Raw genomic sequence first — 24,147 nt, forward strand, 5'->3', positions numbered from 1 at the left:
TCATAGTTTTATTTATGTAAGTTTGACCTAGATCTCTCTCTTTTTTCTTTCATATCTTTATGTACTACGAATCTATTTGTTCTAAATCTGTAAGCACAGCTCACTGTCCTAATATTTTTCTTAGATAACTTTGAAGTCATCATCATTTGTGCTGTGGTTCTGAGTAATTCGTGTTTGGGGATAGTATGAGTCTTATTCCATGTTTTTTTTTGCTGGCCTTGTATGCCAGGTGTTGTTATTAAACATTATGTGTGGTGCACATTTTTGTGTTCCTGTGAACACTCTCAGCTTTGTTCTGGGGTAAGGGATTTACATGGAAACAGTTTGATCTTTTGAATATTGCTTTCATGGGGCGTTAAGTGAAACTAAATCAGTACTTAATCTCTGATTATTTTTTTGGATATACAAAATATCCCTTTGATTCCTTCGCCAGCTCTCTGCTGTATCTGGAAGGAAGCTAAAAGATTGAGCTCTGAGTCTCTTTGATAATTCTGTCAGGTGGCTCTTCTCCAACTTGATGAGGTGTCCTCACCTGCACAGATTACTCGTTAAGCTGTAGGGATGGCCTTGGTGAACTTTGCAGATCTTTGCAATTCTCCCCACTTTCCTTTGCTGCTATCTAGTGTGCCACCCTTTACCTCTCCTGTGCTGTGTATCTTGAAAAGATTTGTGCCTCCTGTGCTTTGTACATTTTTATGGTTATTTCAACACAGAAATGCTCCTACTATTTCATTTTGTCCAGAAGCAGAAATCCAAATTGGTTAATTTGAATCTCTACTTTTATGAGAAAAAAAATCAATTTGTCCTATTTTTTAAAGATAACTGAATATAAGTTCCATACTTACAGCAACATTTAAAAAAATTACAGAGACCTAGTTTGTGCCTAATAATTACTGTTCTTATTTTACTTTAAGCCTCTTCCCCCTGTTATATTCCTGTGGAGAACAGTTTATTAGGATGCCTTTAAAGGATGATAAACCACTTTAAAGCAAATAAGCTCACTATTTTAAATTTCCTTATGCAAATGCATGCATACATACTTTCATATACAAATTATTAATTTTAAGTGGACACTGAGAAAGTCCTCAGCTAAAAACTCATGAAGTCAGCACAGTATATAAAAGCTAGCTCATAGGAAATCTGCATTGGCTCACTAATTGTGACAAGTATAAGTATCAACACAAGCCATCACTAATAGATACAGATTAAATAAAAATCTATACTACTTTCATAAGTTTCCTAAAACCCAAAACAATTCTAAAATATATAAATGTGGACAATGGACTAACTTAAACTACAAACAAATAAAAAAATATATTTGTTTATTTAACATCTTTAACAGTTTATCCAATTAAGAGTTAAATAAGTTACAGTTTTCTATACGTTTTTGCCTTTCTTTATTTTTGTTCTGTTTTGAGACAGGTTTTGATAGAGCCCACGCTGAAATGAGACTCACTACCCACCCAAAGCTGACCTTGAATTTCTGCAGCTTCAATTTCCCACATACTGGGATTACAGGTGCTGTAGCATGCCCAGTTTATGTACACACAAACATTGCACACAAACACACACACACACACACACACACACACTACATGTAAAACAAATGCAGAGAATAACAGTAAAGAACACGGTAGTTTTAAGAATTAAAATATCTTTTCTACCTTAATGGTTAGAGGGTAAAGTGAGTGTCGCTATGTTTATCACTATAAACTGCACCATCAAAGTTTATGAACAATAATGATGACGTACCTTCCTAAGTCCTCCCCCATTCTGCACATAATTCCATTCTCCCAATCGGTCGTAGCCTTTCTTCTATTTTATTTCTCAGGAGATGAAGTGAATTCAATATATTTCTTGCTGAAAAGCCTTGTTACTGCTTCCCTGCATATCATCTGGCAATATCCAGGTGGAGCGTATGAAATATGAGAGTTCTATGGCTCTATTTGTGATTCGTGAATGAGAGGCATGCACTGTGTTTGTGGCTGTTTTTTCAATGTCTTCATGTGTTTTGTCACCTATTTCTTAAAAATAGTAATTTTCTGATTTTAACAAGTTACAGAATACCAATTCATAATCACAGCCACTAAAATGGATTGTAGCATTACTCTGAATGTACTCATTTGACTCAAGTTTCAGTAACAGTCAATAAAATATTCTTAAAACACAACCATCAGATTATATTTGTATTTTAAAATTATACGTTAGACATTTTTATAATTGGTACAATTAATTAACCCCTGTATATAAGTTTAGCATAATTTTCCCAGCAGCAGTGATGGACTTCCACAGACACTAGTGCCTTCTGAGAGATTCGCATGTGCATTTTACTGACGCATGACTGATGGCTTCATGCTTCCTTGGTGCTGTGCTTACAATCACAGTGGCCACTTGGACTCTCAGCAACAGACCGAGGGAGTTGTAAGCAGCTGCCATCTTTAGGAGCTGTGAAAGTGTTAGGCTAACTCCACACAGTTCTGCACTGCCATGGAACTACAACAGGCTGAGGAAGAGCCACATTTAGTTCTGCCCGCCATGGTCTCAGAAAAGCATTTGAGACCGGATCTCATCGGAATATTTTATTAAAGGCAAAATGGTTTTAGAAACATCCACAAGAAGCCCAACAAAACAGCACAGTATCTGGCATGATTTTTAAGATTAGCCTGGAGAGATGGTTCAGTGGTTAAGAACACTGACTGTTCTTCCTGAGGACTAGGGTTTGGTTCCTAGCATATACATACAGGCTCTCAATCATTGGAAACTCCAGTTGTGAGCCATAATGTGGGTTCTGAGAATTGAACCTGGGTCCTCTGGAAGAGCAACAAGTTCCCTATCCCACCAGGCCACCTGTCCACCCCACTCTTTGTCTTTACCGTGGGCATATGGGTCATATGCTTTCACATTCCTGATGCCTTCCCTTCTCCACCATGACAGCCTGTGACCTGGAACTGTGGGCCAAAGGAATCCTTCTTGTCCTCAGTTACTTTTTCCCTGGCATTTTAACAGAGCAATGGAAAAAGAAAACTAAGACGTCAAATGTGAACAGCTCTCTTGTTAATTAAAAACACTGCAGTTTACTGGAATTGTCAAATGGAAATTATCAAGACATGCATATAGCTCAAGAACGTACACTTATCAGGAGCTGGAAAAAGCTATTTTTCACATGCTGGCAGGCACACAAACCAAAACTTGACCTAGAGACTAGGCCATCCTGGAAATCTTTTAACTCCTAGTACAAAAATAAGATATTCTATAGGGAAGATTTAAATTTTTTATGCTAGATTACACACGGCCTTTTAAATACACATATGAATTGTACTAGAGGACTGTTCCTCCCATGCACCCCACTACCCTTCCACTTTGTGCCCTTCCTCACAGCCACACATTTCCTTATTTTCTGACAGTTTATGATACATACAAAACATACATACAAGACATTCTAACAGGAAACCCAAAACATATATTACTCCTGATTATGAAATTATTGAACCACAGATGCTATGTTCTCCAAAGAGAATTCAAAAGTTAGAAATTCCCAGGTGCATGTCCCAGACCTTTAAAGAGCGATTAGGCTAGTGGTAGGCTGCTGCAATTCACACGGCCAATAGCTACAGTAAGAGACATGGATGGAAAGGAAACCATGTCATTCATGGGCTAGAAGACCCAGAAGTGGTACCGAAGGGGAGGAAGCTATCAAATGGGAACCTTGGGCATCCGGTGGAGGCTGATGGCCAGACTGAACTAGGACATGGGGAATAGCAGGAACAAAAGTTCTTGACAGGATCTAGAAGAAGTCAACAAGAGGTTACATGGCTGGCAGGCCCATGCTGCCCATGCTGCCCATGCTGCCTAGCTGGCAGCTGGCAGGGTCAGCACAGTTCTCTGGGCAGCAATCCAAGACCAAGGCAAACAAGGACTGAATAAACTGAGCTCTCATCTTTGGTACGGGTATCAGGACAGAGCGCTGCACCTAGACAAGAACCAGTGATAGCTCCCAGAGAGCTCCATGTGCTATCCAGAGAAGGGGTGGCTGAAAGATTTCAGGTTAGCAACACCAGCTTCCAAAGAGTAAAGGCATTTTCCCGAATGTGATTAGTGTTTCCTTGGTGCATTTCCAGTTTTAATTCTTTGCTTCCAGGAAGTTGGTATATACATTAATTTCTGCATTAAAGTGTTTATTGTACCTGCTGTATCCCTGGATAGACACCTAGATGTCAGGGAAAATGCCCTACAACCTTCTCATAGTCAAATACTGTTATATTCTAGTTACTCACCTGTAGGCATAAGGGCTTTGTCCAATAGTGTCCTGGGGCCATAACTAATTTAAAATAGAGTTTCTTAGCTGAGCCTACTTTTCCAGGCCAGAAAAGAAGGCTGAGACAGGAGAGGACAAGTCCAAAGCTTACCTTGGGTAAAGAGTTCACAGCCAGAGTCTGTGACATTGTGAGGACCTGCGTTTGTTGCTAGATGCTGTGATAAAGTCTTATCTAGATGCTGTGATGAAGTTCCCTATAAAAAAACAATTTAAGGGAGTTTTATTTTGCTTCCCAGTTCAGGATAGATTCTGTCATAGTATGGGATGCAGTCAGGATCAAGAGGTGGCATTTTCATATTGCATCCAGATATGAAGCAGAGAGAAACAGAAGCTGGCACTTAGTAACCTTTAACCTTTCATTCTGCCCAGGATTCAGTCAAGTAAATGGTGTTTCCCACATACCTAATCTCTCTGTCTCAATTAACCCAATCAAGAAGAGGTCCCACAGGTATGCCTACAGGCTGACGAAATCTGGATGACTCCTCACAGGCGTGCATAGAAGCTCCTTTCCTAGATGAGTCTGAGCCCTATCTAGTTGATGATAGAAACCATCACACATCTCCAATAAAAAGTGAAAAGAAACGCTGCAGAGCCTGACTGATGGTTCAGTGGGAGAAACGGTTTGCTCCACACCGGGAAACGTGAGTTTGACTGCCAGATTCCATGACAAAAGGGGAGAAATGATTCTAAAAAGGTGTCCTCTGACCTGGACTTGCACACCATGATGCCTTTGTGCCCACATCCCCTGGCAAACCTCGTTACCTGCTGTGATGTATTCATTTTCTGTGATTCTTTAGCTTTCAGGTTTTGTGTTATTGTTGCTCTTGTGTTTTTTTTTTCTTTTCTCTTTCTCAGCACTAGTGATTATGCCTTGGAGTCTACATGTGCTAGGCAAGCACTTGACCGTAGCACTATATCTATTCCCCTAGTTTGCATATCTTGACTGTAAATTTTAAAACCATTTCTTAAACACCGCCTTTATACAAAGAGGCATCACTCCAACACAGAAGGAAATGAACATATCACAAAGGAGTGTTTCAGGGAATTCTTCATTGCCAACCCATATGCTGTTTTGAAAACTGCATAGAGATTTTATGAAAAACAATGAAGCATGTAAGTATTCACTTTAGTGGTTCACACTCACACAGTTTTAATCGGACCCAACAAGCCAGTTTACGTTGAGCATGTGTCTAGGAAGCACAGGCCAGAATATACTGAATAAGAAAATTTGCATCTCACACTTCCAAACTCTCAGATTACATAAAATATAAAAAATAACCATTACCCTCTGAAAGGTATTACTGATGGAAATTGCTTTTCTGTGCCATTTCTGAAATTTACAGAGAACACCTTTTTTTTCCCCTATAAAATTTGCTGTCACATTCCAGGAAGAGGTTTCATAGGAGCACATTGTGTCCAAACCTCCCTGCTTTGCTGCTGTATCCGAAGCACTGGCATGCTGGTGCTTGTGGAACTGTCTGTTGAGAAACGGAAAAGATCCAGAAAATATTGCCTATCTAAATGTGGTTTGTTGGCCTGTAGAATAGTGTTCAGTGTTTAACAGATATTTCAAACTACTTGCTGAATAAGTGATGCTGAATGAATACGTTCAGATATTTAATCTTAAACAGAAGTATCACATGTTTTATCAATGTACTTTCAGGCTCCAAGGGTTTTATTTGTTTGTTTCATTTTTTAATGACATTGTTATTTTTTGTTCATGCTCCTGTCTTTTCTTCTTTTTTAGTATATGTATTGGATGTCTTCTGTATTGTTTAGAAAGGTTTATACTTCCTGGTCTCTTCCATAAGGAATTAAGCGAGAAAGGATAGGATGTTGGTTATTAAATTCAAACTGAGATGCTTCCAGCATGATGTTTTAAGGTGTTTCTTTGCTTCTGTGCTTCAAAGCCCTGTTTCATTCTTATAATAAAGAAAGTGGTGGAGAGCTGGTTTCTTTATAGGAAACAAGACAGCAGGTTTGTGTTAACAAACAGGCCAGTTCACCCAGCAGTTGGTGAACTTCTGTAACCAACATGTAGGTCTGTGTTACAGGTGGTTCTTGAAATCAATCGCCAACCCTGAGATGTAGTTCACACTGAACTGAAAACACCTAGGATTTTTCAACCAATAGTAATTCCACAAGGAACATGTATTTTTTTTTACACTATTTATTTATTTATTTATTTATTTATTTATTTATTTATTTATTTATTTTCTTTTATTTAATGGGTAATTTATTTATGTAGTGTGGAATGCTAAATAATTGTTTTCCAAGATTGTCCACATCATTCTCAATAACTCGAAAATACATACTTTACATGGCCTTTTAACCAGATGCTATCAGAACATGCTTTCTTTTTTTTTTAATTTTATTTTTCTTTTTAGTTACATTTTGTTAACTCTGGGTCCCAGCTGTATCCTGCTCCCTCATTCCCTCCCCAACCCCACACTCCCTCCCTGGTCTCCTCCCTGCCCCTTTCCAAGTCCACTGATAGGGGAGGACCTCCTCCCCTTTCATTTGACCTTGTTTTATCAGGTATCTTCAGGGCTGGCTGCAAAGTCCTCCTCTGTGGCCTAACAGACTGCTCCTCCCCGGGGGGTGGGGGGGTGTCAAACAGCCTGCCCTTGAGATCCTGTTAGAAATAGACTGTGTTCCCCTTACTTTGGAAAACTACTTGGTTACTGAGCTACCACGGACTACATCCGAGCCGAAGTTCTAGGTTATATCCATAGATGGTCCTTGATTGAGTGTCAGTCTCAGAAAAGACCCTGTGCCCGGATATATTTGGTCCTTGTAGAGCTCCTATCCTTTCCATATCATACTAACTTCCCTTCTTTCATATGATTCCCTGCACTCTGCCGAGGGTTTGGTTATGAGTCTTAGTGTCTGCTTTGAAACACTGCTAGGTAGAGTCTTTCAGATGCCTTTTGTGGTAGACTCCTGTCATACGTTCAATGCACATCCCATTTGTCTTTCTAAATGAGGATTAATCACCTTCGCCTATGTCCACTTTCTTGATTACGTTCTTTAGGTGTGTAGATTTCATTATGTTTATCATATCTTGTAGGTCTATATAAGCGAGTATATACCAAGTTTGTCTTTCTCCTTCTGGGATACTTCACTCAGAATGATCTTTTCTAGATCCCACCACTTGCCTGCAAATTTCATGATTTCCTCCTTTTTGATTGCTGAGTAGTATTCCATTGTGTAAAAATACCACAATTTCTGTATCCATTCCTCCGTTGATGGACATCTGGGTTGTTTCCAAGTTCTGGCTATTACAAATAAAGCTGCTACAAACATGGTTGAACAAATGTCCTTGTTGTGTACTTGAGCAAATTTTGGGTATATACCTAGGAGTGGTATAGCTGGGTCTTGAGGTAGCACTACTCCTAGTTGTCTGAGAAAGCGCCAGATTGACTTCCAAAGTGGTTGAACCAGTTTACATTCCCACCAGCAATGGAGGAGGGTTCCCTTTTCTCCACAACCTCTCTAGCATGTGCTATCACTTGAGTTTTTCATCTTGGCCATTCTGATGGGTGTAAGGTGAAATCTCAGGGTCGTTTTGATTTGCATTTCCCTAATGGCTAATGAGGTTGAGCATTTCTTTAAGTGTTTCTCTGCCATTCGATGTTCCTCTTTCGAGAATTCTCTGTTTAGCTCTGTTCCCCATTTTTTAATGGGATTACTTGGTTTGTTGCTTTTCTGCTTCTTTAGTTCTTTATATATACTGGATATTAGCCCTCTGTCAGATGAAGGGTTGGTGAAGATTCTTTCCCAATCTGTAGGCTGTCTATTTGTTTTGATGACAGTGTCTTTTGCTTTACAGAAGCTATTCAGTTTCATGAGGTCCCATTTATTGATTGTTGCTCTTAGAGCCTGTGCTGTTGGTGTTCTGTTCAGGAAGTTGTCTCCTGTGCCAATGAGTTCTAGGCTGTTCCCCACTTTTTTTTCCAACTGATTTAGAGTATCTGGTTTTATGTTGAGGTCCTTGATCCACTTGGACTTTAGTTTTGTGCAGGGTGATAAATATGGATCTATTTTCATTTTTCTGCATGTAGACATCCAGTTGGTCCAGCACCATTTGTTGAAGATGCTGTCTTTTTTCCATTGAATGGATTTGGCTTCTTTGTCAAATATTGAATATTCATAGGTGTGTGGGTTTATTTCTGGGTCTTCTATGTGGTTCCATTGATCCTCCTTTCTGTTTCTATGCCAATACCATGCAGTTTTTATTACTGTTGCCCTGTAGTACAGCTTGAGATCGGGAATGGAGATACCTCCAGATGATCTGTTGTTGTACAAGATTGTTTTGGAGATTCTGGGTTTTTTGTTTCTTCATATGAAGCTGAGAATCTTTTTTTCATGGTCTGTGAAGAATTGAGTTGGTATTTTGATGGGAATTGCATTGAATCTGTAGATTGCTTTTGGCAGGATGGCCATTTTCACTATGTTAATCCTACCAATCCATGAGCACGGGAGATCTTTCCATCTTCTGAGATCTTCTTCAATTTCTTTCTTCAAAGACTTGAAGTTTTTCTCAAACAGGTCTTTCACTTGCTTGGTTAGAGTCACACCAAGGTACTTTATGTTATTAGTGGCTATTGTGAAGTGTGTTGTTTCCCTAATTTCTTTCTCAGCCTTTTTGTCTTTGGTATACAAGAGGGCTTCTGATTTTTTTGAGTTGATTTTGTATCCTGCCACTTTGCTGAAGGTTTTTATCAGCTGAAAGAGTTCTCTGGTTGAATCTTTGGGGTCGCTCATGTATACTATCATATCATCTGCAAATAGTGACACTTTGACCTCTTCCTTTCCGATTTGTATCCCCTTGATCTCCTTTAGTTGTCTTATTGCTCTGGCTAGGACTTCAAGTACAATGTTGAAGAGATATGGAGAGAGTGGGCAGCCTTGTCTTGTCCCTGATTTCAGTGGGATTGATTTATGTTTCTCTCCATTGAGTATGATGTTGGCTATAGGCTTGCTGTATATTGCCTTTACTATCTTTAGGTATGTGCCTTGTATCCCTGATCTCTCCAAGACTTTAAACATAAATGGGTGTTGGACTTTGTCAAATGCTTTTTCAGCATCTAAGGAGATGATCATGTGGTTTTTCTCCTTCATTTTGTTTATGTGGTGGATTACATTGATGGATTTCCGTATGTTGAACCACCCTTGCATTCCTGGGATGAAGCCTACTTGGTCATGGTGGATAATATCTTTGATGTGTTCTTGGATTTGGTTTGCAAGTATTTTATTGAGTATTTTTGAGTCAATGTTCATAAGAGAGATAGTTCTGAAGTTCTCTTTTTTTTTTGGATCTTTGTGTGGTTTAGGTATCAAAGTGACTGTGGCTTCATAGAATGAGTTTGGTAGTGTTCCTTCTGTTTCTATTTTGTGGAAGAGTTTGAGGAGAATTGGTGTTAGCACTTCTTTGAAGGTCTTGTAGAATTCTGCGCTGAAGCCATCTGGTCCAGGGCTTTTTTTGGAGGGGAGACTGTTAATGACTGCTTCAATTTCCTTGGGAGATATAGGGCTATTCAGTCTTTCTACCTGATCTTGACTTAATTTTGGTAGATGGAATCTGTCAAGAAAGTTATCCATTTCATTTAGATTTTCAAATTTTGTGCCATATAGGCTTGGCATAATCGTTTGGATTTCCTCAGTGTCTGTAGTTATGTCCCCATTTTCCTTTCTGATTTTGCTGATTTGGATAGTTTCTCTCTGCTTTTTAGTTAGTTTGGCTAAGGATTTGTCTATCTTGTTGATTTTCTCAAAGAACCAGCTTTTTGTTTCATTGATTCTTTGGATAATTTTATTTGTTTCTAATTGATTGATTTCTGTCCTTAGTTTGATTATTTCCAGGCATCTGCTCCTCTTGGGTGTATCTGCTTCTTTTTTTTCTAGGTTTTTTAGTTGGGCCATTAAGTTGTTTGTATGTGCTGTTACGAATTTCTTCTTGTAGGCACTTAGTGCTATAAATTTTCCTCTAAGCACTGCTTTCAATGTGTCCCATAAATTTGGGTATGTTGTGCCTTCATTTTCATTGAATTCTAGAAAGTCTTTAATTTCTTTCTTTATTTCTTCCTTGACCCAGCTGTCATTGAGTAAGTAGTAAGTTGTTCAGTTTCCATGTCCGTGTCGGCTTTTTGTTGTTTCTGTTGTTGTTGATGTCCAGCTTTAGTCCATGGTGGTCAGATAGTATACAATGGATTATTTCAATCCTTTTGTATCTGTTGAGGCTTGCTTTGTGACCAACTATATGGTCTATTTTGGAGAAGGTTCCATGTGGTGCTGAAAAGAAGGTGTACTCTTTTGAGTTTGGGTGAAAAGATCTGTAGACGTCTATTAGGTCCATTTAATTTAGGGATTCTGTGAGTGCTTTTATTTCTCTATTTGGTGTCTGTCTGGTTGATCTGTCCCTTGATGAGAGTGGGGTGTTGAAGTCTCCCACTATTAAGGTATTAGGATCAATGTATGATTTAAGCTTTAATATTGTTTCATTTACGAATGTAGGTGCTCTTGTATTTGGGGCATAGATATTCAAAATTGTGATGTCCTCTTGGTGGATTTTTCCTTTGATGAGAATATAGTGGCCCTCCTTATCTTTTTTGTTTAACTTCGGATGAAAGTCTATTTTATTAGATATTAGGATGGCTACTCCAGCTTGTTTTCTGGAACCATTTGCTTGAAAAACATTTTTCCAGCCCTTTACTCTGAGGTAGTGTTCATCTTTGTTGCATAGGTGTGTTTCTTGGATGCAACAGAATGTTGGGTCCTATTTCCGCAACCATTCTGTTAGCCTGTGTCTTTTTATTGGTGAGTTGAGTCCATTAATATTGATAGATAATATTGACCAATGCATGTTAGTTTCTTTTGTAATGGAGTTGATGATCTTACCCTGTTTCATTGCTTGTTTTCTTTTCATTTTTGTTGGGATATTATCTGTATGCCCTGTTTTCTTGGGTGAATTCATTTTCGTTGGATTGGAGTTTTCCTTCTAGTATCTTCTGTAGGGTTGGTTTGCTGTATAGATATTGCGTAAATTTAGTTTTGTCATGGAATATTTTGTTTTCTCCATCTATGTTGATTGAAAGCTTTGCAGGGTATAGTAGTCTGGGTTGACATTTGTGATCTCTTAGAGTCTCCATGATGCTTGCCCAGGCCCTTCTGGCTTTCATAGTTTCTGATGAGAAGTCTGGTGTGATTCTGATAGGTCTACCTTCATATGTTACTTGGCCTTTTTCCCTTGCTGCTTTTAATATCTTTTCTTTGTTCTGTAGATTTAGTGTTTTGACTATGATGTGACGTGATGTGTTTCTTTTCTGGTCTAGTCTATTTGGTGTTCTGTAGGCCTCTTGTATATTTATGGACATCTCTTTCTTTAAGTTGGGAAAATTTTCTTCTATGATTTTCTTGAAAATATTTTCTGGACCTTGGAGCCTGGAGTCTTCTTTTTCATCAATTCCTATTATTCTTAGATTTTGTCTTTTCATAGCATCCTTGATTTCTTGGATATTTTGTGATTGGAACTTTTCTGATTTTACTTTTTCTTTGAAAGAAGTATCAATTTCTGCAAGTGTGTCTTCAGCTCCAGAGATTCTCTCTTCCATCTCTTGTATTCTGTTGGTGATGCTTACTTTTGTGGTTCCTGATCTTTTCTCCAAGTTCTCCAGCTCAAGAGTTTTCTCATTTTGTGTTTTCTTTATTGATTCTAATTCTGTTTTCATGCCTTGCACCATTTCTTCCATGTGTTTGAATTTGGATTCCTGTCTCTCTACGATGGACTCTATTTCTTTGTTCATTTCCTTTTTGTATGCCTCTAATTTTTTCTCTACTTGTGCCTCTATTTGTTTGGCTATGTTTGCCTGTGTTTCTTTAAGGGTTTTGTCTATTTCTTCTTTCTTTACCTCCAATTGACTGGCCAACTCTTTGAAAGATTTGTTCATTTCCTCCTTATGAGCCTCAAATAATTGAGCAAGCATGGCTTTAAGGTCATTTTCCTGTGCTTCTGATGAATTGGAGTATCCATCGATTTTGGGGTTTGCTGGTGAAGTCATGATGTCCTGATTTATGTTGGAAGTGTTCTTTCGCCTACCCCTGGCCATTGGCTTATCTGAGACCTTCCCTGTTTGTTTTTGGATTCTGCCGATCAGACTGGTACTGTCTCTCTCTCTCCAGTCTGGAGAATTCTTCAGGAAGTTGAGAGAGGTCCCGTGTCCTTAGCGTGTGCTGAGGACTAGCTGTACCTGTGGGAGGAAAGTACGCAGGCGCAAACAGATGCAAATGCAAGCGTGCGTGAGTGCGTGCGTGCATGCGTGTGTGTGTGTGTGTGTGTGTGTGTGTGTGTGTGTGTAAGTGGGCGTGGGCGTGTGTCTCAAGGGACAGAGTGATGGCTAATGTTGAACCCTTGAGTGTGTGGGAGGGGCTCTGCAATGTATATGTCGCAGGCGCTAGTGATGATCACAGCGTAATTTCTGACATTAACTGCCTTAACTCCTCAATTAGACCCACAGAGCAGGAACTTCAATGTTCCAAGTGTCCCTCTGTTTCCCAAAGTGGGTATATGGGTGGGAGGGGTTTCGATGCCTGGCTTCTGTTTTAGAAGGACCCAGGATCAGGGGAGCTGCAGATTCTCAAGGGTGCACTCACTTACAGGCAGGTCACTTGGCAGAGATCGGGGTATCTGGGCTCTCTGCTCTCTGGTTTGGCCCTGCTTCTTTGATGTGCTCTGCCAGTTCCATGCTGCTGTCACTGCCTGGTTATGAGGTCTTGCTGCAGCTGGAGATTTCAGGGTGGTCACGTCAGTAGGGACGGGGTAACCAGGCTTTCTGTTCTCTGGTTTGGCCCTGGTTAGTCTTAAACTGGAGGGCTGATGTGCCCCGCCAGCTCAGTGCTGCTCTGCCGCCAGGTTAGAAAGTCCCGCTGTAACTGGAGACTGGGTTGCTAGTCCAGATGCTTTCTGGGAAGTCCTGGGGTCTCTTCACTGTGCTCTCCAAGCTTCGGAGGCCCAGCGCCTGGTGTGTCTAGCTTGTATGGCGTTTCTGTCTGGTTTTGGTGAGTATATAGTGTATTCTCTGTCACTGTGGGATTAGGCGGGCCGTACTGTCAGTGATGGTGCTCCTGCGGAGCTAGTATGGCGTCTAGCAGACTCATGTCCTGGGAGAATGGTGCAGCAGCCATGCGAATCTGGGGCTCCGAGACACAGTACTGCTGGCCTTTGCCAATAAAGGGCTTGGGGCTCCGCCTCAGTGGCTGCAGATCCCAGGCAGTTAGGTCTGCACAGAGAAAGATGATTCCATTGTGCCAAGGAGGAGGGAGATCTTGGGGAGGGGAGTGCCGAGAGATCAAAGGATCGTTTCTCACCTTCCCCAAACAAGTCCCTGGGTGACCTGAGACCAAGGTTTTCACCTCCTGCGATGTTCCCTGTTGTTTAGAAAGTATCTCCGTTGTTTCCCTGGCTTCAGAAGTTCTTCCACTCATCAACTCAGAACTTTATCTCTTCCACAGCTCGGAAACTGTGTGTGCTAGTCGCCATCTTGGCTCCGCCCCCAGAACCTTATTTATTTATTTATTTATTACAGTTTATTTACTTTGTATCCTGGCTGTAGCCTCCTCCCTCATCTCCTCCCAGTCCCACTCTCCCTTCCTTTTCTCCCCCTATGCCCAAAATGTTAAGCATTTTTCTTTTGCAATGAAGAAAGTGGGCTCCTCAACCACACTATAAACAGGACTAGGAGTTGCATTGTGTGTGTTTGTAACACTTTCTTGTGAGCTCTTTGTTTCCCAGTGTGGATTTAGGCCTGACAGCAGAGCACGTACAGTGGTGTTTACACTGGGATGGAGGATAGAACATGTGATGCCAATATGAACACCTCAGGGTAGAGGCCACACAATGTTGTTTGGGGAGAGCGCTCTTTCAATCTACCTTTCAAATTGTTGATCTTAAGCATTGAGACGCAACCTGTTTACACCCCCTAAATATCCTACAAGGGTTCTTTATTAAGAAAGTTTAATTTCTTCAGGGCATGGAAATAAAATGATTTTAATGTCGTTCATAGAGCTGCTATGTGAGGTCAGTAGGAAACCTGGTTGGGTCTCCTTCCTGAATAGTGACCCATATTAAGAAATCTACTATTAATTTTTAAATAATTGGTAGGAGATGTGGACGGAGAACACAATGTATTATTTTAAATTACTTTCAGGAAATGCTAGTATCTTGGCTTTGGATAAGAAGAAAATAAGGTAGTGGAAATTCAAAGGTAGACTCTCTGTGATCCTTCAACATCTTAGAGCCAGAAACTGTAAGTTAATGGCTGTGGTCTGCAGACTGTGCTCAACCAGGCACATCACAGGAGTTAGTAGACAGACCCTGTCAGTTCCCATGAATGCTCTTTTCATTTCTAGCTTAATGATTAGCTATTTTCTATGATTAGTGAGTGTGAATGTTTCCTGTTTAAAGGCATGTTTCGTACTGTCATGTAATTTTTCCATGTATGTTATGATAGAGCTTGTTTAGGTATAATTAAGTCAGCACCTAATATAGCTAATATAACATTTGTTGACGTGTATAATTTAAAAGGCTTGACATTCTAGTGTGCTCTTCAGGGAAGCATGAAATAATGATACAGTATCAACAGATTTACTTTACAAGTGCTTTAATTTGACAGGAAGCTTTAGGAAATTTACTATGCAAGACTGTAGAGGTCACTGGGATCCAGGTTATATTAAGTACTATAGAGATAGGTTCGTATTCTCCTGATACCGAAACATCTGTCAAACTTCACTTGCAATAACTATATAGCAAATGTCCATTTGTACCACTGTTTCTCTGCACTCAAGTGGGGGACCTTTATAAATGCTGGATGCTGTATTTGACATGGTCATTACAGATGGGCTGGCTCTCAGCCTACTCTTGCAATGATATGAAATTTGTAAGTTTTGTGGCAGTTCATTCCAGGGTTTCTCATTTGCAGTTTTTACAGTGCATGATATATTCTGTATGTGTCTAAACACTAAATACTATGCTCCTGATATTCTGGGGGCTGTAATGTCACAAAGGGCATGACCTTTTAGACAAAAGTCAGTCTTCCAGAATATAAAAATATTATATTATAACTCTAACATGGACACTTTCCCTAATACAGGGGAATTTTGTATAATTATGTATAGTTATAAAGGCAATTGATAGACACTTCAGAGCATAATAGATTTTTAGTTTAATTGCCAGGCATATATTTCAACACAAATTAAATTTGAAGGAAGAGACAGCATGCTTTTGTTTCAGTGTACTATCCAGACTTTGAGAAGTTTATTTTCCCAGTGAAAAAGGAAAAAACTTCATGGAGAAAATGTCAGCCATAATTAAAATCGATTAACTGTATATACTTATTAATTAAGAAAATATGTTAATTTTTACTAAAAATGTAATTAACTTCTCAGAAAGAGTAGAAACATGCTAATCACTTGAAAGAAGATGAATGCCTGGATACTGAAAAAGACAAAGGAAGTGTTCGAGAACTCCCAGGGCAAATGTGTCAGAAATGTTTCAAAATTAAGAATTTTATTTGTATTTTTTATTTAAATTTCACATGAAGTTTATACTCAGGGTAACTTTCACACCCCAGTATATAGCTTGGTGACTAGCTTACATTCAAACTATGAGCAAAGCTTTTTCAAGACATTGTATAGACAGTTTTGGGTTGAAAGTTATTAAATATTATCTAATTTGACTTTTTATTTTACAAGCAAAGCGCTCTGTAATTCTTTATGTGACTCTGTATGACTCTTCTATGTATGGTGTTAATTCCCTCAATCTCCCACCTGCATAATCCCCACATCTGTGACTTTAAGAATTATGCACTTCACACTTACTTAAACCGTATTAGTGAGAAAAATACATCTGAAAATTTGACCTATGCCATCCAGTGTTTCTATTCAACAAAGAGGTGAATGGATAAATGGGAACAAAAGGTTATGTTAAAGCCTCTAGAAAAGAATATTGTTGTTTATCTCTGCTCACCTGCTGACGGTTATAAAAAGAAAGAAACAAAAGAAAAAGAAGAAATCACATAAACAAAATTACAGAAGAGGCAAGTAGCTTCATTCTTCCCTTTCAGTCATTTTCTCTGAAAAATCTTAAGTCCAAATCTACACTGACTCCAAAAAGATACCACTGAGTGAAGGATGAATCAATCCCAACTTTATATTTTCAAGCTCATCTCACGGAGGAGCCAGCCTACCTGTCTATATGGACTTTGAGTTTTGGTATCTCAGCAAGATGCTACCTACGATTTACAGCATGTCTCCAAGAAATCTTCATTCCTTATTAGAGGCCCATCTGGCTGACTCTACTACAGTTTTGGAAAACCACCAATGCTTACTACACACATTTTAGACATCCTAATGGGGCTGATCCTGCTGTTGGCTATGTGCTGTACTGAACAGGGCAAAGTCTCTACAACTATTCTCTTCTCTCACTTCCCTCTGGCTGTACTGTCTCACTAAGCTCTGCATTATCTCCCAGTTCCTGTATTTGACCTTGATCTCCATGACCAAATTACACCTTGGCTAGTTAATCACAGGGTATTCACTTTGAGATCTGTAATTACAACTCATTGTCAGTATACATATATATATATATATATATATATATATATATATATATATATATATATGTTGTAGGATGAAAAATAGAAAAGATAAAAAGTAAAAATTAACATTAAAATGATAAAATTTAAAAAAATAAAAGAGAAAGATTAAAAAGAAAAATCCTGATAGGACATTATGAGACAAGAGATCCTCACAGTCCGTTGAGTTAGTTTTCTGTTGGCCATTTACTGTTGGGCATACAGCCTTTCCTGAAGGGTAGTTTGTTTCCCCAGTGAGACAAGCCAGTGATTGTTTGGTTTATCGATTGGAGGTAGCGTCTGGGTTAGGGATGGGGATGTGGGGATTGTGTCCACTTCTTTTAGTTCTAGGGTACCATGTGGTGCAGGCCTCTGCACGGCCTGTGTACACGTCTAGTCTCTATGGGTTTACTTGTGCCTTCGTCACTTTCTTGTTCCCTTAGTGCCCTCAACTCCTCTGGCTCTTAACACTCTTACTGCCTCCTTTTCTTTGGATTTTTCTTGAGCCCCAAGTGTTGAGATTTGAGATATCAGGTTTAGGGCTGAGTGTTCAATTTACATACACACACACACACACACTCTTTCTCTGCATAATGTCGGTCTCTGTATTTGTTACCATCTGTTGCAGTAAAACTAACCAGGATGTGTTCTTTCTGTTTTCATCTTGTGGAATAATTTGAGGAGTATTAACATTAATTCCTCTTTATAAGGCTGGTAGAATTCTGGGATAAAACCATATAGCTCTGGTCATCTTCTGATTGGGAGATTTTTAGTTACTCTTTCTTGATGCTAGGAGTTAAAGACCTGTATAAACTACTTATCTTTTTCTCTTGATTTCACTTTGGTAAGTGCTATGTAAGGAGAATATATACATACTTATATATATATAATTTCTTTTAAATTTTCCAATTTGCTGGAGTGCAGGTTTTTTTTAAAGATTTATTTATTATTTATACAACATTCTGCCTGCACACCAGATCTTACTATAGATGGTTATGAGCCACCATGTGCTTGCTGGGAATTGAAATCAGGACCTTTGGGAGAACTACAAGTGTTCTTAACCTCTGAACCATCTCTCCAGCTCCTGGAGTGCAGGTTTTTAAGGTATGTCCTTATGATTTTCTGGATTTGTTCAATATCTATTGTTATTTCCCCCATTCAATCTCTAATTTTGTTAATTTGGATTGAGAAAATTCTCAATTTTTCAGTCAATTTGATAAGGGTTATCAATCTTTTTTTATTATCTCCAAAAAAAAACAAAAAACAAAAACAAAAAAACTCTGTTTTGTTGATTCTTTGTATTGATTGTTGTTTTTACTTTATTTATATTAGTCCCAAGTTTGATTATTTCTTCCCATATACTCTTTTGGGTTTAATTTCTTTCTTTTCTTAACAGATGTGTTCATAAGGTACTAGAATGAGATTGTTCTTGCCTCTTAGAACTTGCTTCATCACATCCCATTAGTTTGGGTATGTTGATTTTTTTTCATTTTCATTCAGTTATAGAGAGTATTTAATTTCTCTCTGTCTTTGTTTCTCTCTCTCTGTTTTACTCCCCCCAAGACATGTTTCTCTGGGTGTCCCTGGCTGTCCTGGAACTCACTCTGTAAACCAGGCTGATCTTGAATTTGGAGATCACCCTGCTTCTGCCTCCAGGGCTTAGATTAATGGTGTGTACCAATGCCTTCCAGCTTTCAGTCATTTTCAGTACTGAGTTATTCAGATTTCATGAGTTTGTAGCTTTTCTGTTGTTATTGATATCCAGCTTTAATCCAAGATGGTCAGGTAGGACTCAGAATGTTTTTGCAGTTTTTCTGTGTTTTTTTTTTTTTTCACTCATGTTCTTCCACTGTTTGTCTTTCATAAATTCACTTAAGGGAATTATTTATTTCCTTTTAAAGAACATCTATCATATTCATAAAGGATGATGTAATGTGTTTTTGGTGTGCTTCAACTATCTCAGAATATTCAGGGTAGGGCTGCTGGGCACTAGCAGAGTCAGGCTGTCCTAGCTGTAACTGATTGTGTTTTCATGCTGACATCTAGACATCTGGGTTTGGCATCCCAAGATGATTGTAACTCTAGGTGATAATTTCTGTTATTGTCTTTGTTGGGTAAGTGGGTTTTCTTTTTCTTTCTTATTTTACGCTGCCCTCTCCGGTTGTTGGAGGATTTGGTGGCTATTTGTTTCCTAGTAGGGGATTCTGGGAACTTGCCAGGTGTGTGCACTAGGGTTCTGAATGTGTTTCTACATATTGGGCTCTGATGCTTAGGAATAGGGATTGGCTGTTGGGGGTAAAGGAGTCCACAGGATGGAAGAAAGCAGGATGCTCCATCAGGATATGCTTAGTTCCCTGGAAACAGGGTGGAGAGTGAGGAGAGGCCCTAAACAGTAGTCTGCTAGAGAACTGAGGATGAGACTGACCAAGGCTTGGATTTAGAGGAGAGAAGGAAGGGGTGAGGATCCAAAGCTTGCCTATCTGCTGCTTCACTGCGCTAATAGCTTCCCTGGCAGTCAGGGCTGGCAGGTTCCCACGGAATGCCTCCTGGAGTTGGGGGCTGGGACAATGCATAAGTGGAGAGGGATGTTGGAAGAGATCCTCTTGATCTGCTGGAGATAGGGACAGAGAGAAAGAGGAGGCTAGGGCAGATGGCCTGATATAGATCAGGGTGAACCAAGGGGACTGGATTTGGAGGGGAGAAGGGAGAGGGAATGTTCTGCATTTAGTCTACCCACTTTTCTCAATTGTCAGTTTTAAGGAACAAAATACTTCAGACTTTTCTAAGAGTAACTGCTTCTCCTTGTTATAATATCTCTTGTTCTTTCTTTGTATTACTTAGTACATTCTTACATCATATGTTGGTATCAGAATTTACCATTTATTTTATAACCTGCTCTTTGATGGAACTGTTTACTGTTATATTCCTAGCACCCAGGAGAGAGTTTGCCATGAAACAAGAATCTCTTGTTTACTTAGAAATTTAGCATGCTGAAATAATTTCAAAACACACAACTCTATGAATCAGACGAAGCAATAACACACTGAATGTTCTCAGTCTGAACAGCCTGGAATTTCACATGGACTTTCCTGAAAGTCCAGAAAGCAGAGTCCAGCAAAGCAAAGCAATCTAATGACGTAAATAAAAATGTGACGATGATGGGGCTGAAGAGATAGCTCGGGGATTAAGAACATGGGATGCAAAGAGAAGGACCCCCCTATTATTGGACTGGGGAAGGGGCATGGGGAGAGAAGAGAGAGGGAGGGTGGGGTTGGGAGGGGTTAAGGGAGGGTACTATGGTTGGGATACAAAATGAATAAACTGTAATAAAAGAAAAAACATGGGATGCTCTTCAGAAGGATAGAAGTTTGATTCTCAACATCCATGTGGTTGCTCAGAACATATGTAACTCTAGTTCCAAGGGATCCAATCAATGCCTTCTTACTTTTGTGCCTAGTAGGCATGCACTGTATGCAAAGATATAGTACTAAACATAACTATTATAAAATATATTTATATAAAAAGAATGGGACAAGAAGAAAGTATCATATTGCTACATTCATTTGAAATCTTTTCTTGTAGTTGTGATTTCCGTAGAAGATTGTTGTAGCTCATTCCCTACTTCCTTTGAAGAACAGAATTTCTCTCCAATGTCAGCAGTTCATAACGGTATTCTCGAGTTTCATGTTCTTTTTGTTAATGTTGTTTTTATTTCCATTTATCAACACTGATACACTCTCTCACTTTCCAGAATTTCTGGTTTCGTGGTTTTGTTTGTTTGGTTTGGTTTTGCTTTGAACGTTCTTAGCCAATATTACTTATGTCTCTTTTGTTTCATTTTCTTATTTCCAGTGTACTTGGAACTTTCTATCTTCATGCTTATTCTATAATAAACCTGTAGAAATTTCTTTATGTTTTTATCAGTTAAATAGACTGTTAGTTCATATAAAAAGTTGGAAGGATGACACTGGATTCTTAGTAAAATAATTACATGGCATGTGCTTTGTGAAAACACTTTATAATCTTATTTTGAACTTTAAAAACATGTAAGATAAATATATTGTCCAGTCATCAGAATAATAGCTGCGTCTTTAGCACAGAATAGCATACGCGTTATAGGTCAACTGGTCTCACTTTGAAATAATGTCAGTCAGCAATTTAGCCAGGTCAACAACAGCTACATGCCTGACTTAGAGGCACACTGGGTTTTTTGATTTAATTATCATGCTCAGATGTCAGGAAATTATCTAGGAGAGGATTCAGAAATGGAAGGTGTGGATGGCCATCAACTAAACAAACAAACAAACAAAACCAGCAAGTGTCAGTAATTACATTTTTAGAAAGGATTTTACAACAACAGCATGAAGAACAAGATAGCAACTATTCTGTCATTCTGGAGCTGAGGCTGCAGTGGTAAAACTTTTACCTCACACACAGGACACTTTAGTTGTTCACCCAACATTGCAGCACTAAATATATATATATATATATATATATATATATATATATATATATTAAAAAGGACGAACTCTCATTCTCTCATTCTGTGTCAGTGCTGGGATTTTTATAGGTAGGAATAGAATTGTGAGACAGAGGCACATGCTCTTCCAGGGCAAAAAGACAAGTTAGTTTCTGTTCTTCATTACTTACCAAGTCAAGCTTCTCTGCAGAGACACAGCAGAACAGGTGGAAGTGCTCTGTGATCTCAATTTACATCTTGGTCTACTATCTCTAAAACAGTTCTCAATGTTTTAAAAATCCTTTCATGGAATTTCCACCTTTCTGTTTTGCCCAGTTGTTTTCTGATCATAGCTCTGAAATTATTCATGAGAATAATTTTAAATTCTTTTCTGATTGTTCTAGCATCTGTGTCACACTTGAGTCTGATTTTTATGTTTTCTTTTTTCTCTTTTAATTTTTACATTTGAAGATGGCCATTTTCAGTGTCTCACAAACATGAACATTCACACACTTGCAGTTCAGATTAATTAATTAATGGAATTTAATTAAGATTTACCCTATGGGGTATGACTTCTGGCAAACTCTAATACACATCAGTCTTCTTACTATCTCTCTCTCTCTTCTGCTTAACACAATATGACTCTATAAACAGTGAGTGTCCAATGGTTTTTAGTTGTTGTTTAAGCCTAAGGTAAATCAATGAATTTGTACTGTGTTTGTGGTATTTCTAGCAGTTGGAGGTCAGTCTTTTTTTGATAGTGGAATATATAAAACAGTGATGATTATCTTAAAAGAAACATTTATGAGGTATCATATATTAGACAACAATGTCAAAGCATGATCTTCAGAATACTGAGTAGAAGGGGATAAATCCAGAGAAGAAGACAAGACAAAGAAAACAGAGGAAACGCTTATCATGTCTTACAGGATCTGATCAATGGAAGCAACATAGGCCCACACAAAAGCTTATTGTTGGGTTTGCAATTAGAGAACAATCTAGTGGAGGTCTGTGCAGTAGAAGCCAGAGGAAAGAGATTATTTCTGAGCTCGCCTGATCATGACTTCCAAAAAGGTCATTATTTGGTCCATCGTATTTGAAGTCATTACCCTCCTAAATGTTAACCACTGTCCAGGCTTCAGGATCACCTGGCAAGCAGGTGAGGCTGCTCGTTTCTGTGTTAGAATGGAGTCATGAAAGACAAATCAACACACTAGATTCTTAATTCTGAATCAATATCTTTTATTATAGTATGGATCACATCAAGTACCTAGTCCTCCTACCTGAGCAACATTGGCAGCAGAGTGGGCAGAGCTTTTACATCAAGGAAAGATGACAGTAAGTCACAATGGGAAAAACACAGTTTGCATTAACTCAGACACAGTGCAAAAAAAAAAAAAAAAAAAAAAAAAAAAAGCAATTACTACTCGGAAAGAAGCAAAAGTCCGGAGAGCTGCAATTTTTATCCTGGATCTTCATCATTGCTCACTAGAACAAGAGACTACTGGCCTCCTTGTGCAGAGCAACACGGACGACAAGTGCCAAACACACCAGTCACAGGCTGGCCACCACCGCAGACAGGCTGTAGAGGTCGGAGGCTGCTCGACACAATGTGAATGGTTTGCGGACCATAGGTCATACAACCTGAAGGCCTGCATCCGTAAGTGACAATGCCCAGGGGTCGGCAGTTGTTGGGTACACAAGGGAACGGACGGTATCCACCAGACCCACAGCCTATGGGCTGGCAGTTGTTGACAAAAGAGCTTACTGGCCGGCAGCTGCTAGACACATAGCCCACAGGCCTATAGGATGCTGGGAGGCAGGCGCCGGAGATGAAGGAAGAAGCAGGAAGGAAGCCAGATCCTTGGCAGTGTCTGGGCCCACAGTATGCAGAGGAGCAACAAGAAGTGTCATAGCTGCTGGTTTCGCGGCTGGTTGGCTGGCCACTGGTAAGTTCTGCGAAGGTCTCTGGGCAGTTGTCCACGAACCAGGTATGATCTTGACAGCTGCTGGGCATGTAGAAGACCTCTCCACAGCCCATGTTTGTAGAGCAGGGGCCCATGGAAGAGGTGGCGGGGATATGGCAAGAATTTCGGAGTGATCCTGAGCTGCAGTTGCCAGAGCAGTTGCTGCGGGTAGCCATAGTGAAGCTGAGAGAGCGGTGGTCTAAGAGAAGATGCGAGCACCTCGGGTATGATTCTGACACTCATTTGTCATGTCCCTTTATATATTCTCAGAGACTGGCAGTTCTGTATATAGACTCATCTTCCTTGTTGTCTGAGGCCGCATCTGAACTCTATTATACCCAGGAAGTAGGGCTCCTACCTCCCATAAAACTGGATGATTCCTGCAATGTCTTCCATCGATTGAGTATAACCATAAATCAGAGTGTCTGGATTTTAACAGAGCCCCTGGTAAAGCTTTCCAACCCGAACAGCCACTTCAGAAGGCTACAGACTCAGTCCAGTTCTCAAAACCAGCGCGCAAACATTTTTCTTAGAAGTCTCTCTTGGAATTTTCTTTGAAATTCAAAGCAAACTAGTTTCAATAGCGTTAACTTATACACAGCTCACTGAAAAGTAATTCTATCCTTTTTGTAAATTGGCAAATATACAAGCAAAAATCCTTACAATTTTTATGATCAAAAGAATTTTAAATGCCATACTGTGAAAGACTCCAATGTATTTTGCTCTGTTTCATGTCTGAACATAAAATAGTTTTCAGTGAAAATGTGTTTATTTAGA

At 39.3% G+C, this 24,147-nt stretch overlaps 1 protein-coding gene across 1 annotated transcript; it reads right to left on the reverse strand.

The window, feature by feature from the left end:
• Window positions 1-22,904: 22,904 nt before the first annotated feature.
• LOC129682442 (keratin-associated protein 26-1-like) lies at window positions 22,905-23,546 on the reverse strand. The gene has a single exon (XM_055614813.1). The coding sequence runs from the start codon at window positions 23,544-23,546 to the stop codon at window positions 22,905-22,907; it is 642 nt and encodes a 213-aa protein (XP_055470788.1).
• Between the last annotated feature and the right edge of the window lie 601 nt (window positions 23,547-24,147).

This window comes from Psammomys obesus, unplaced genomic scaffold (assembly GCF_907164565.1).
Source record: "Psammomys obesus unplaced genomic scaffold, mPsaObe1.curated_primary_1811, whole genome shotgun sequence".
Taxonomy (NCBI): Eukaryota; Metazoa; Chordata; class Mammalia; order Rodentia; family Muridae; genus Psammomys; species Psammomys obesus.

Coding starts and splice junctions, on each gene's coding strand:
- LOC129682442 (XM_055614813.1), bottom strand. CDS start 23,546: ATGGCTACCCGCAGCAACTGCTCTGGCAACTGCAGCTCAGGATCACTC.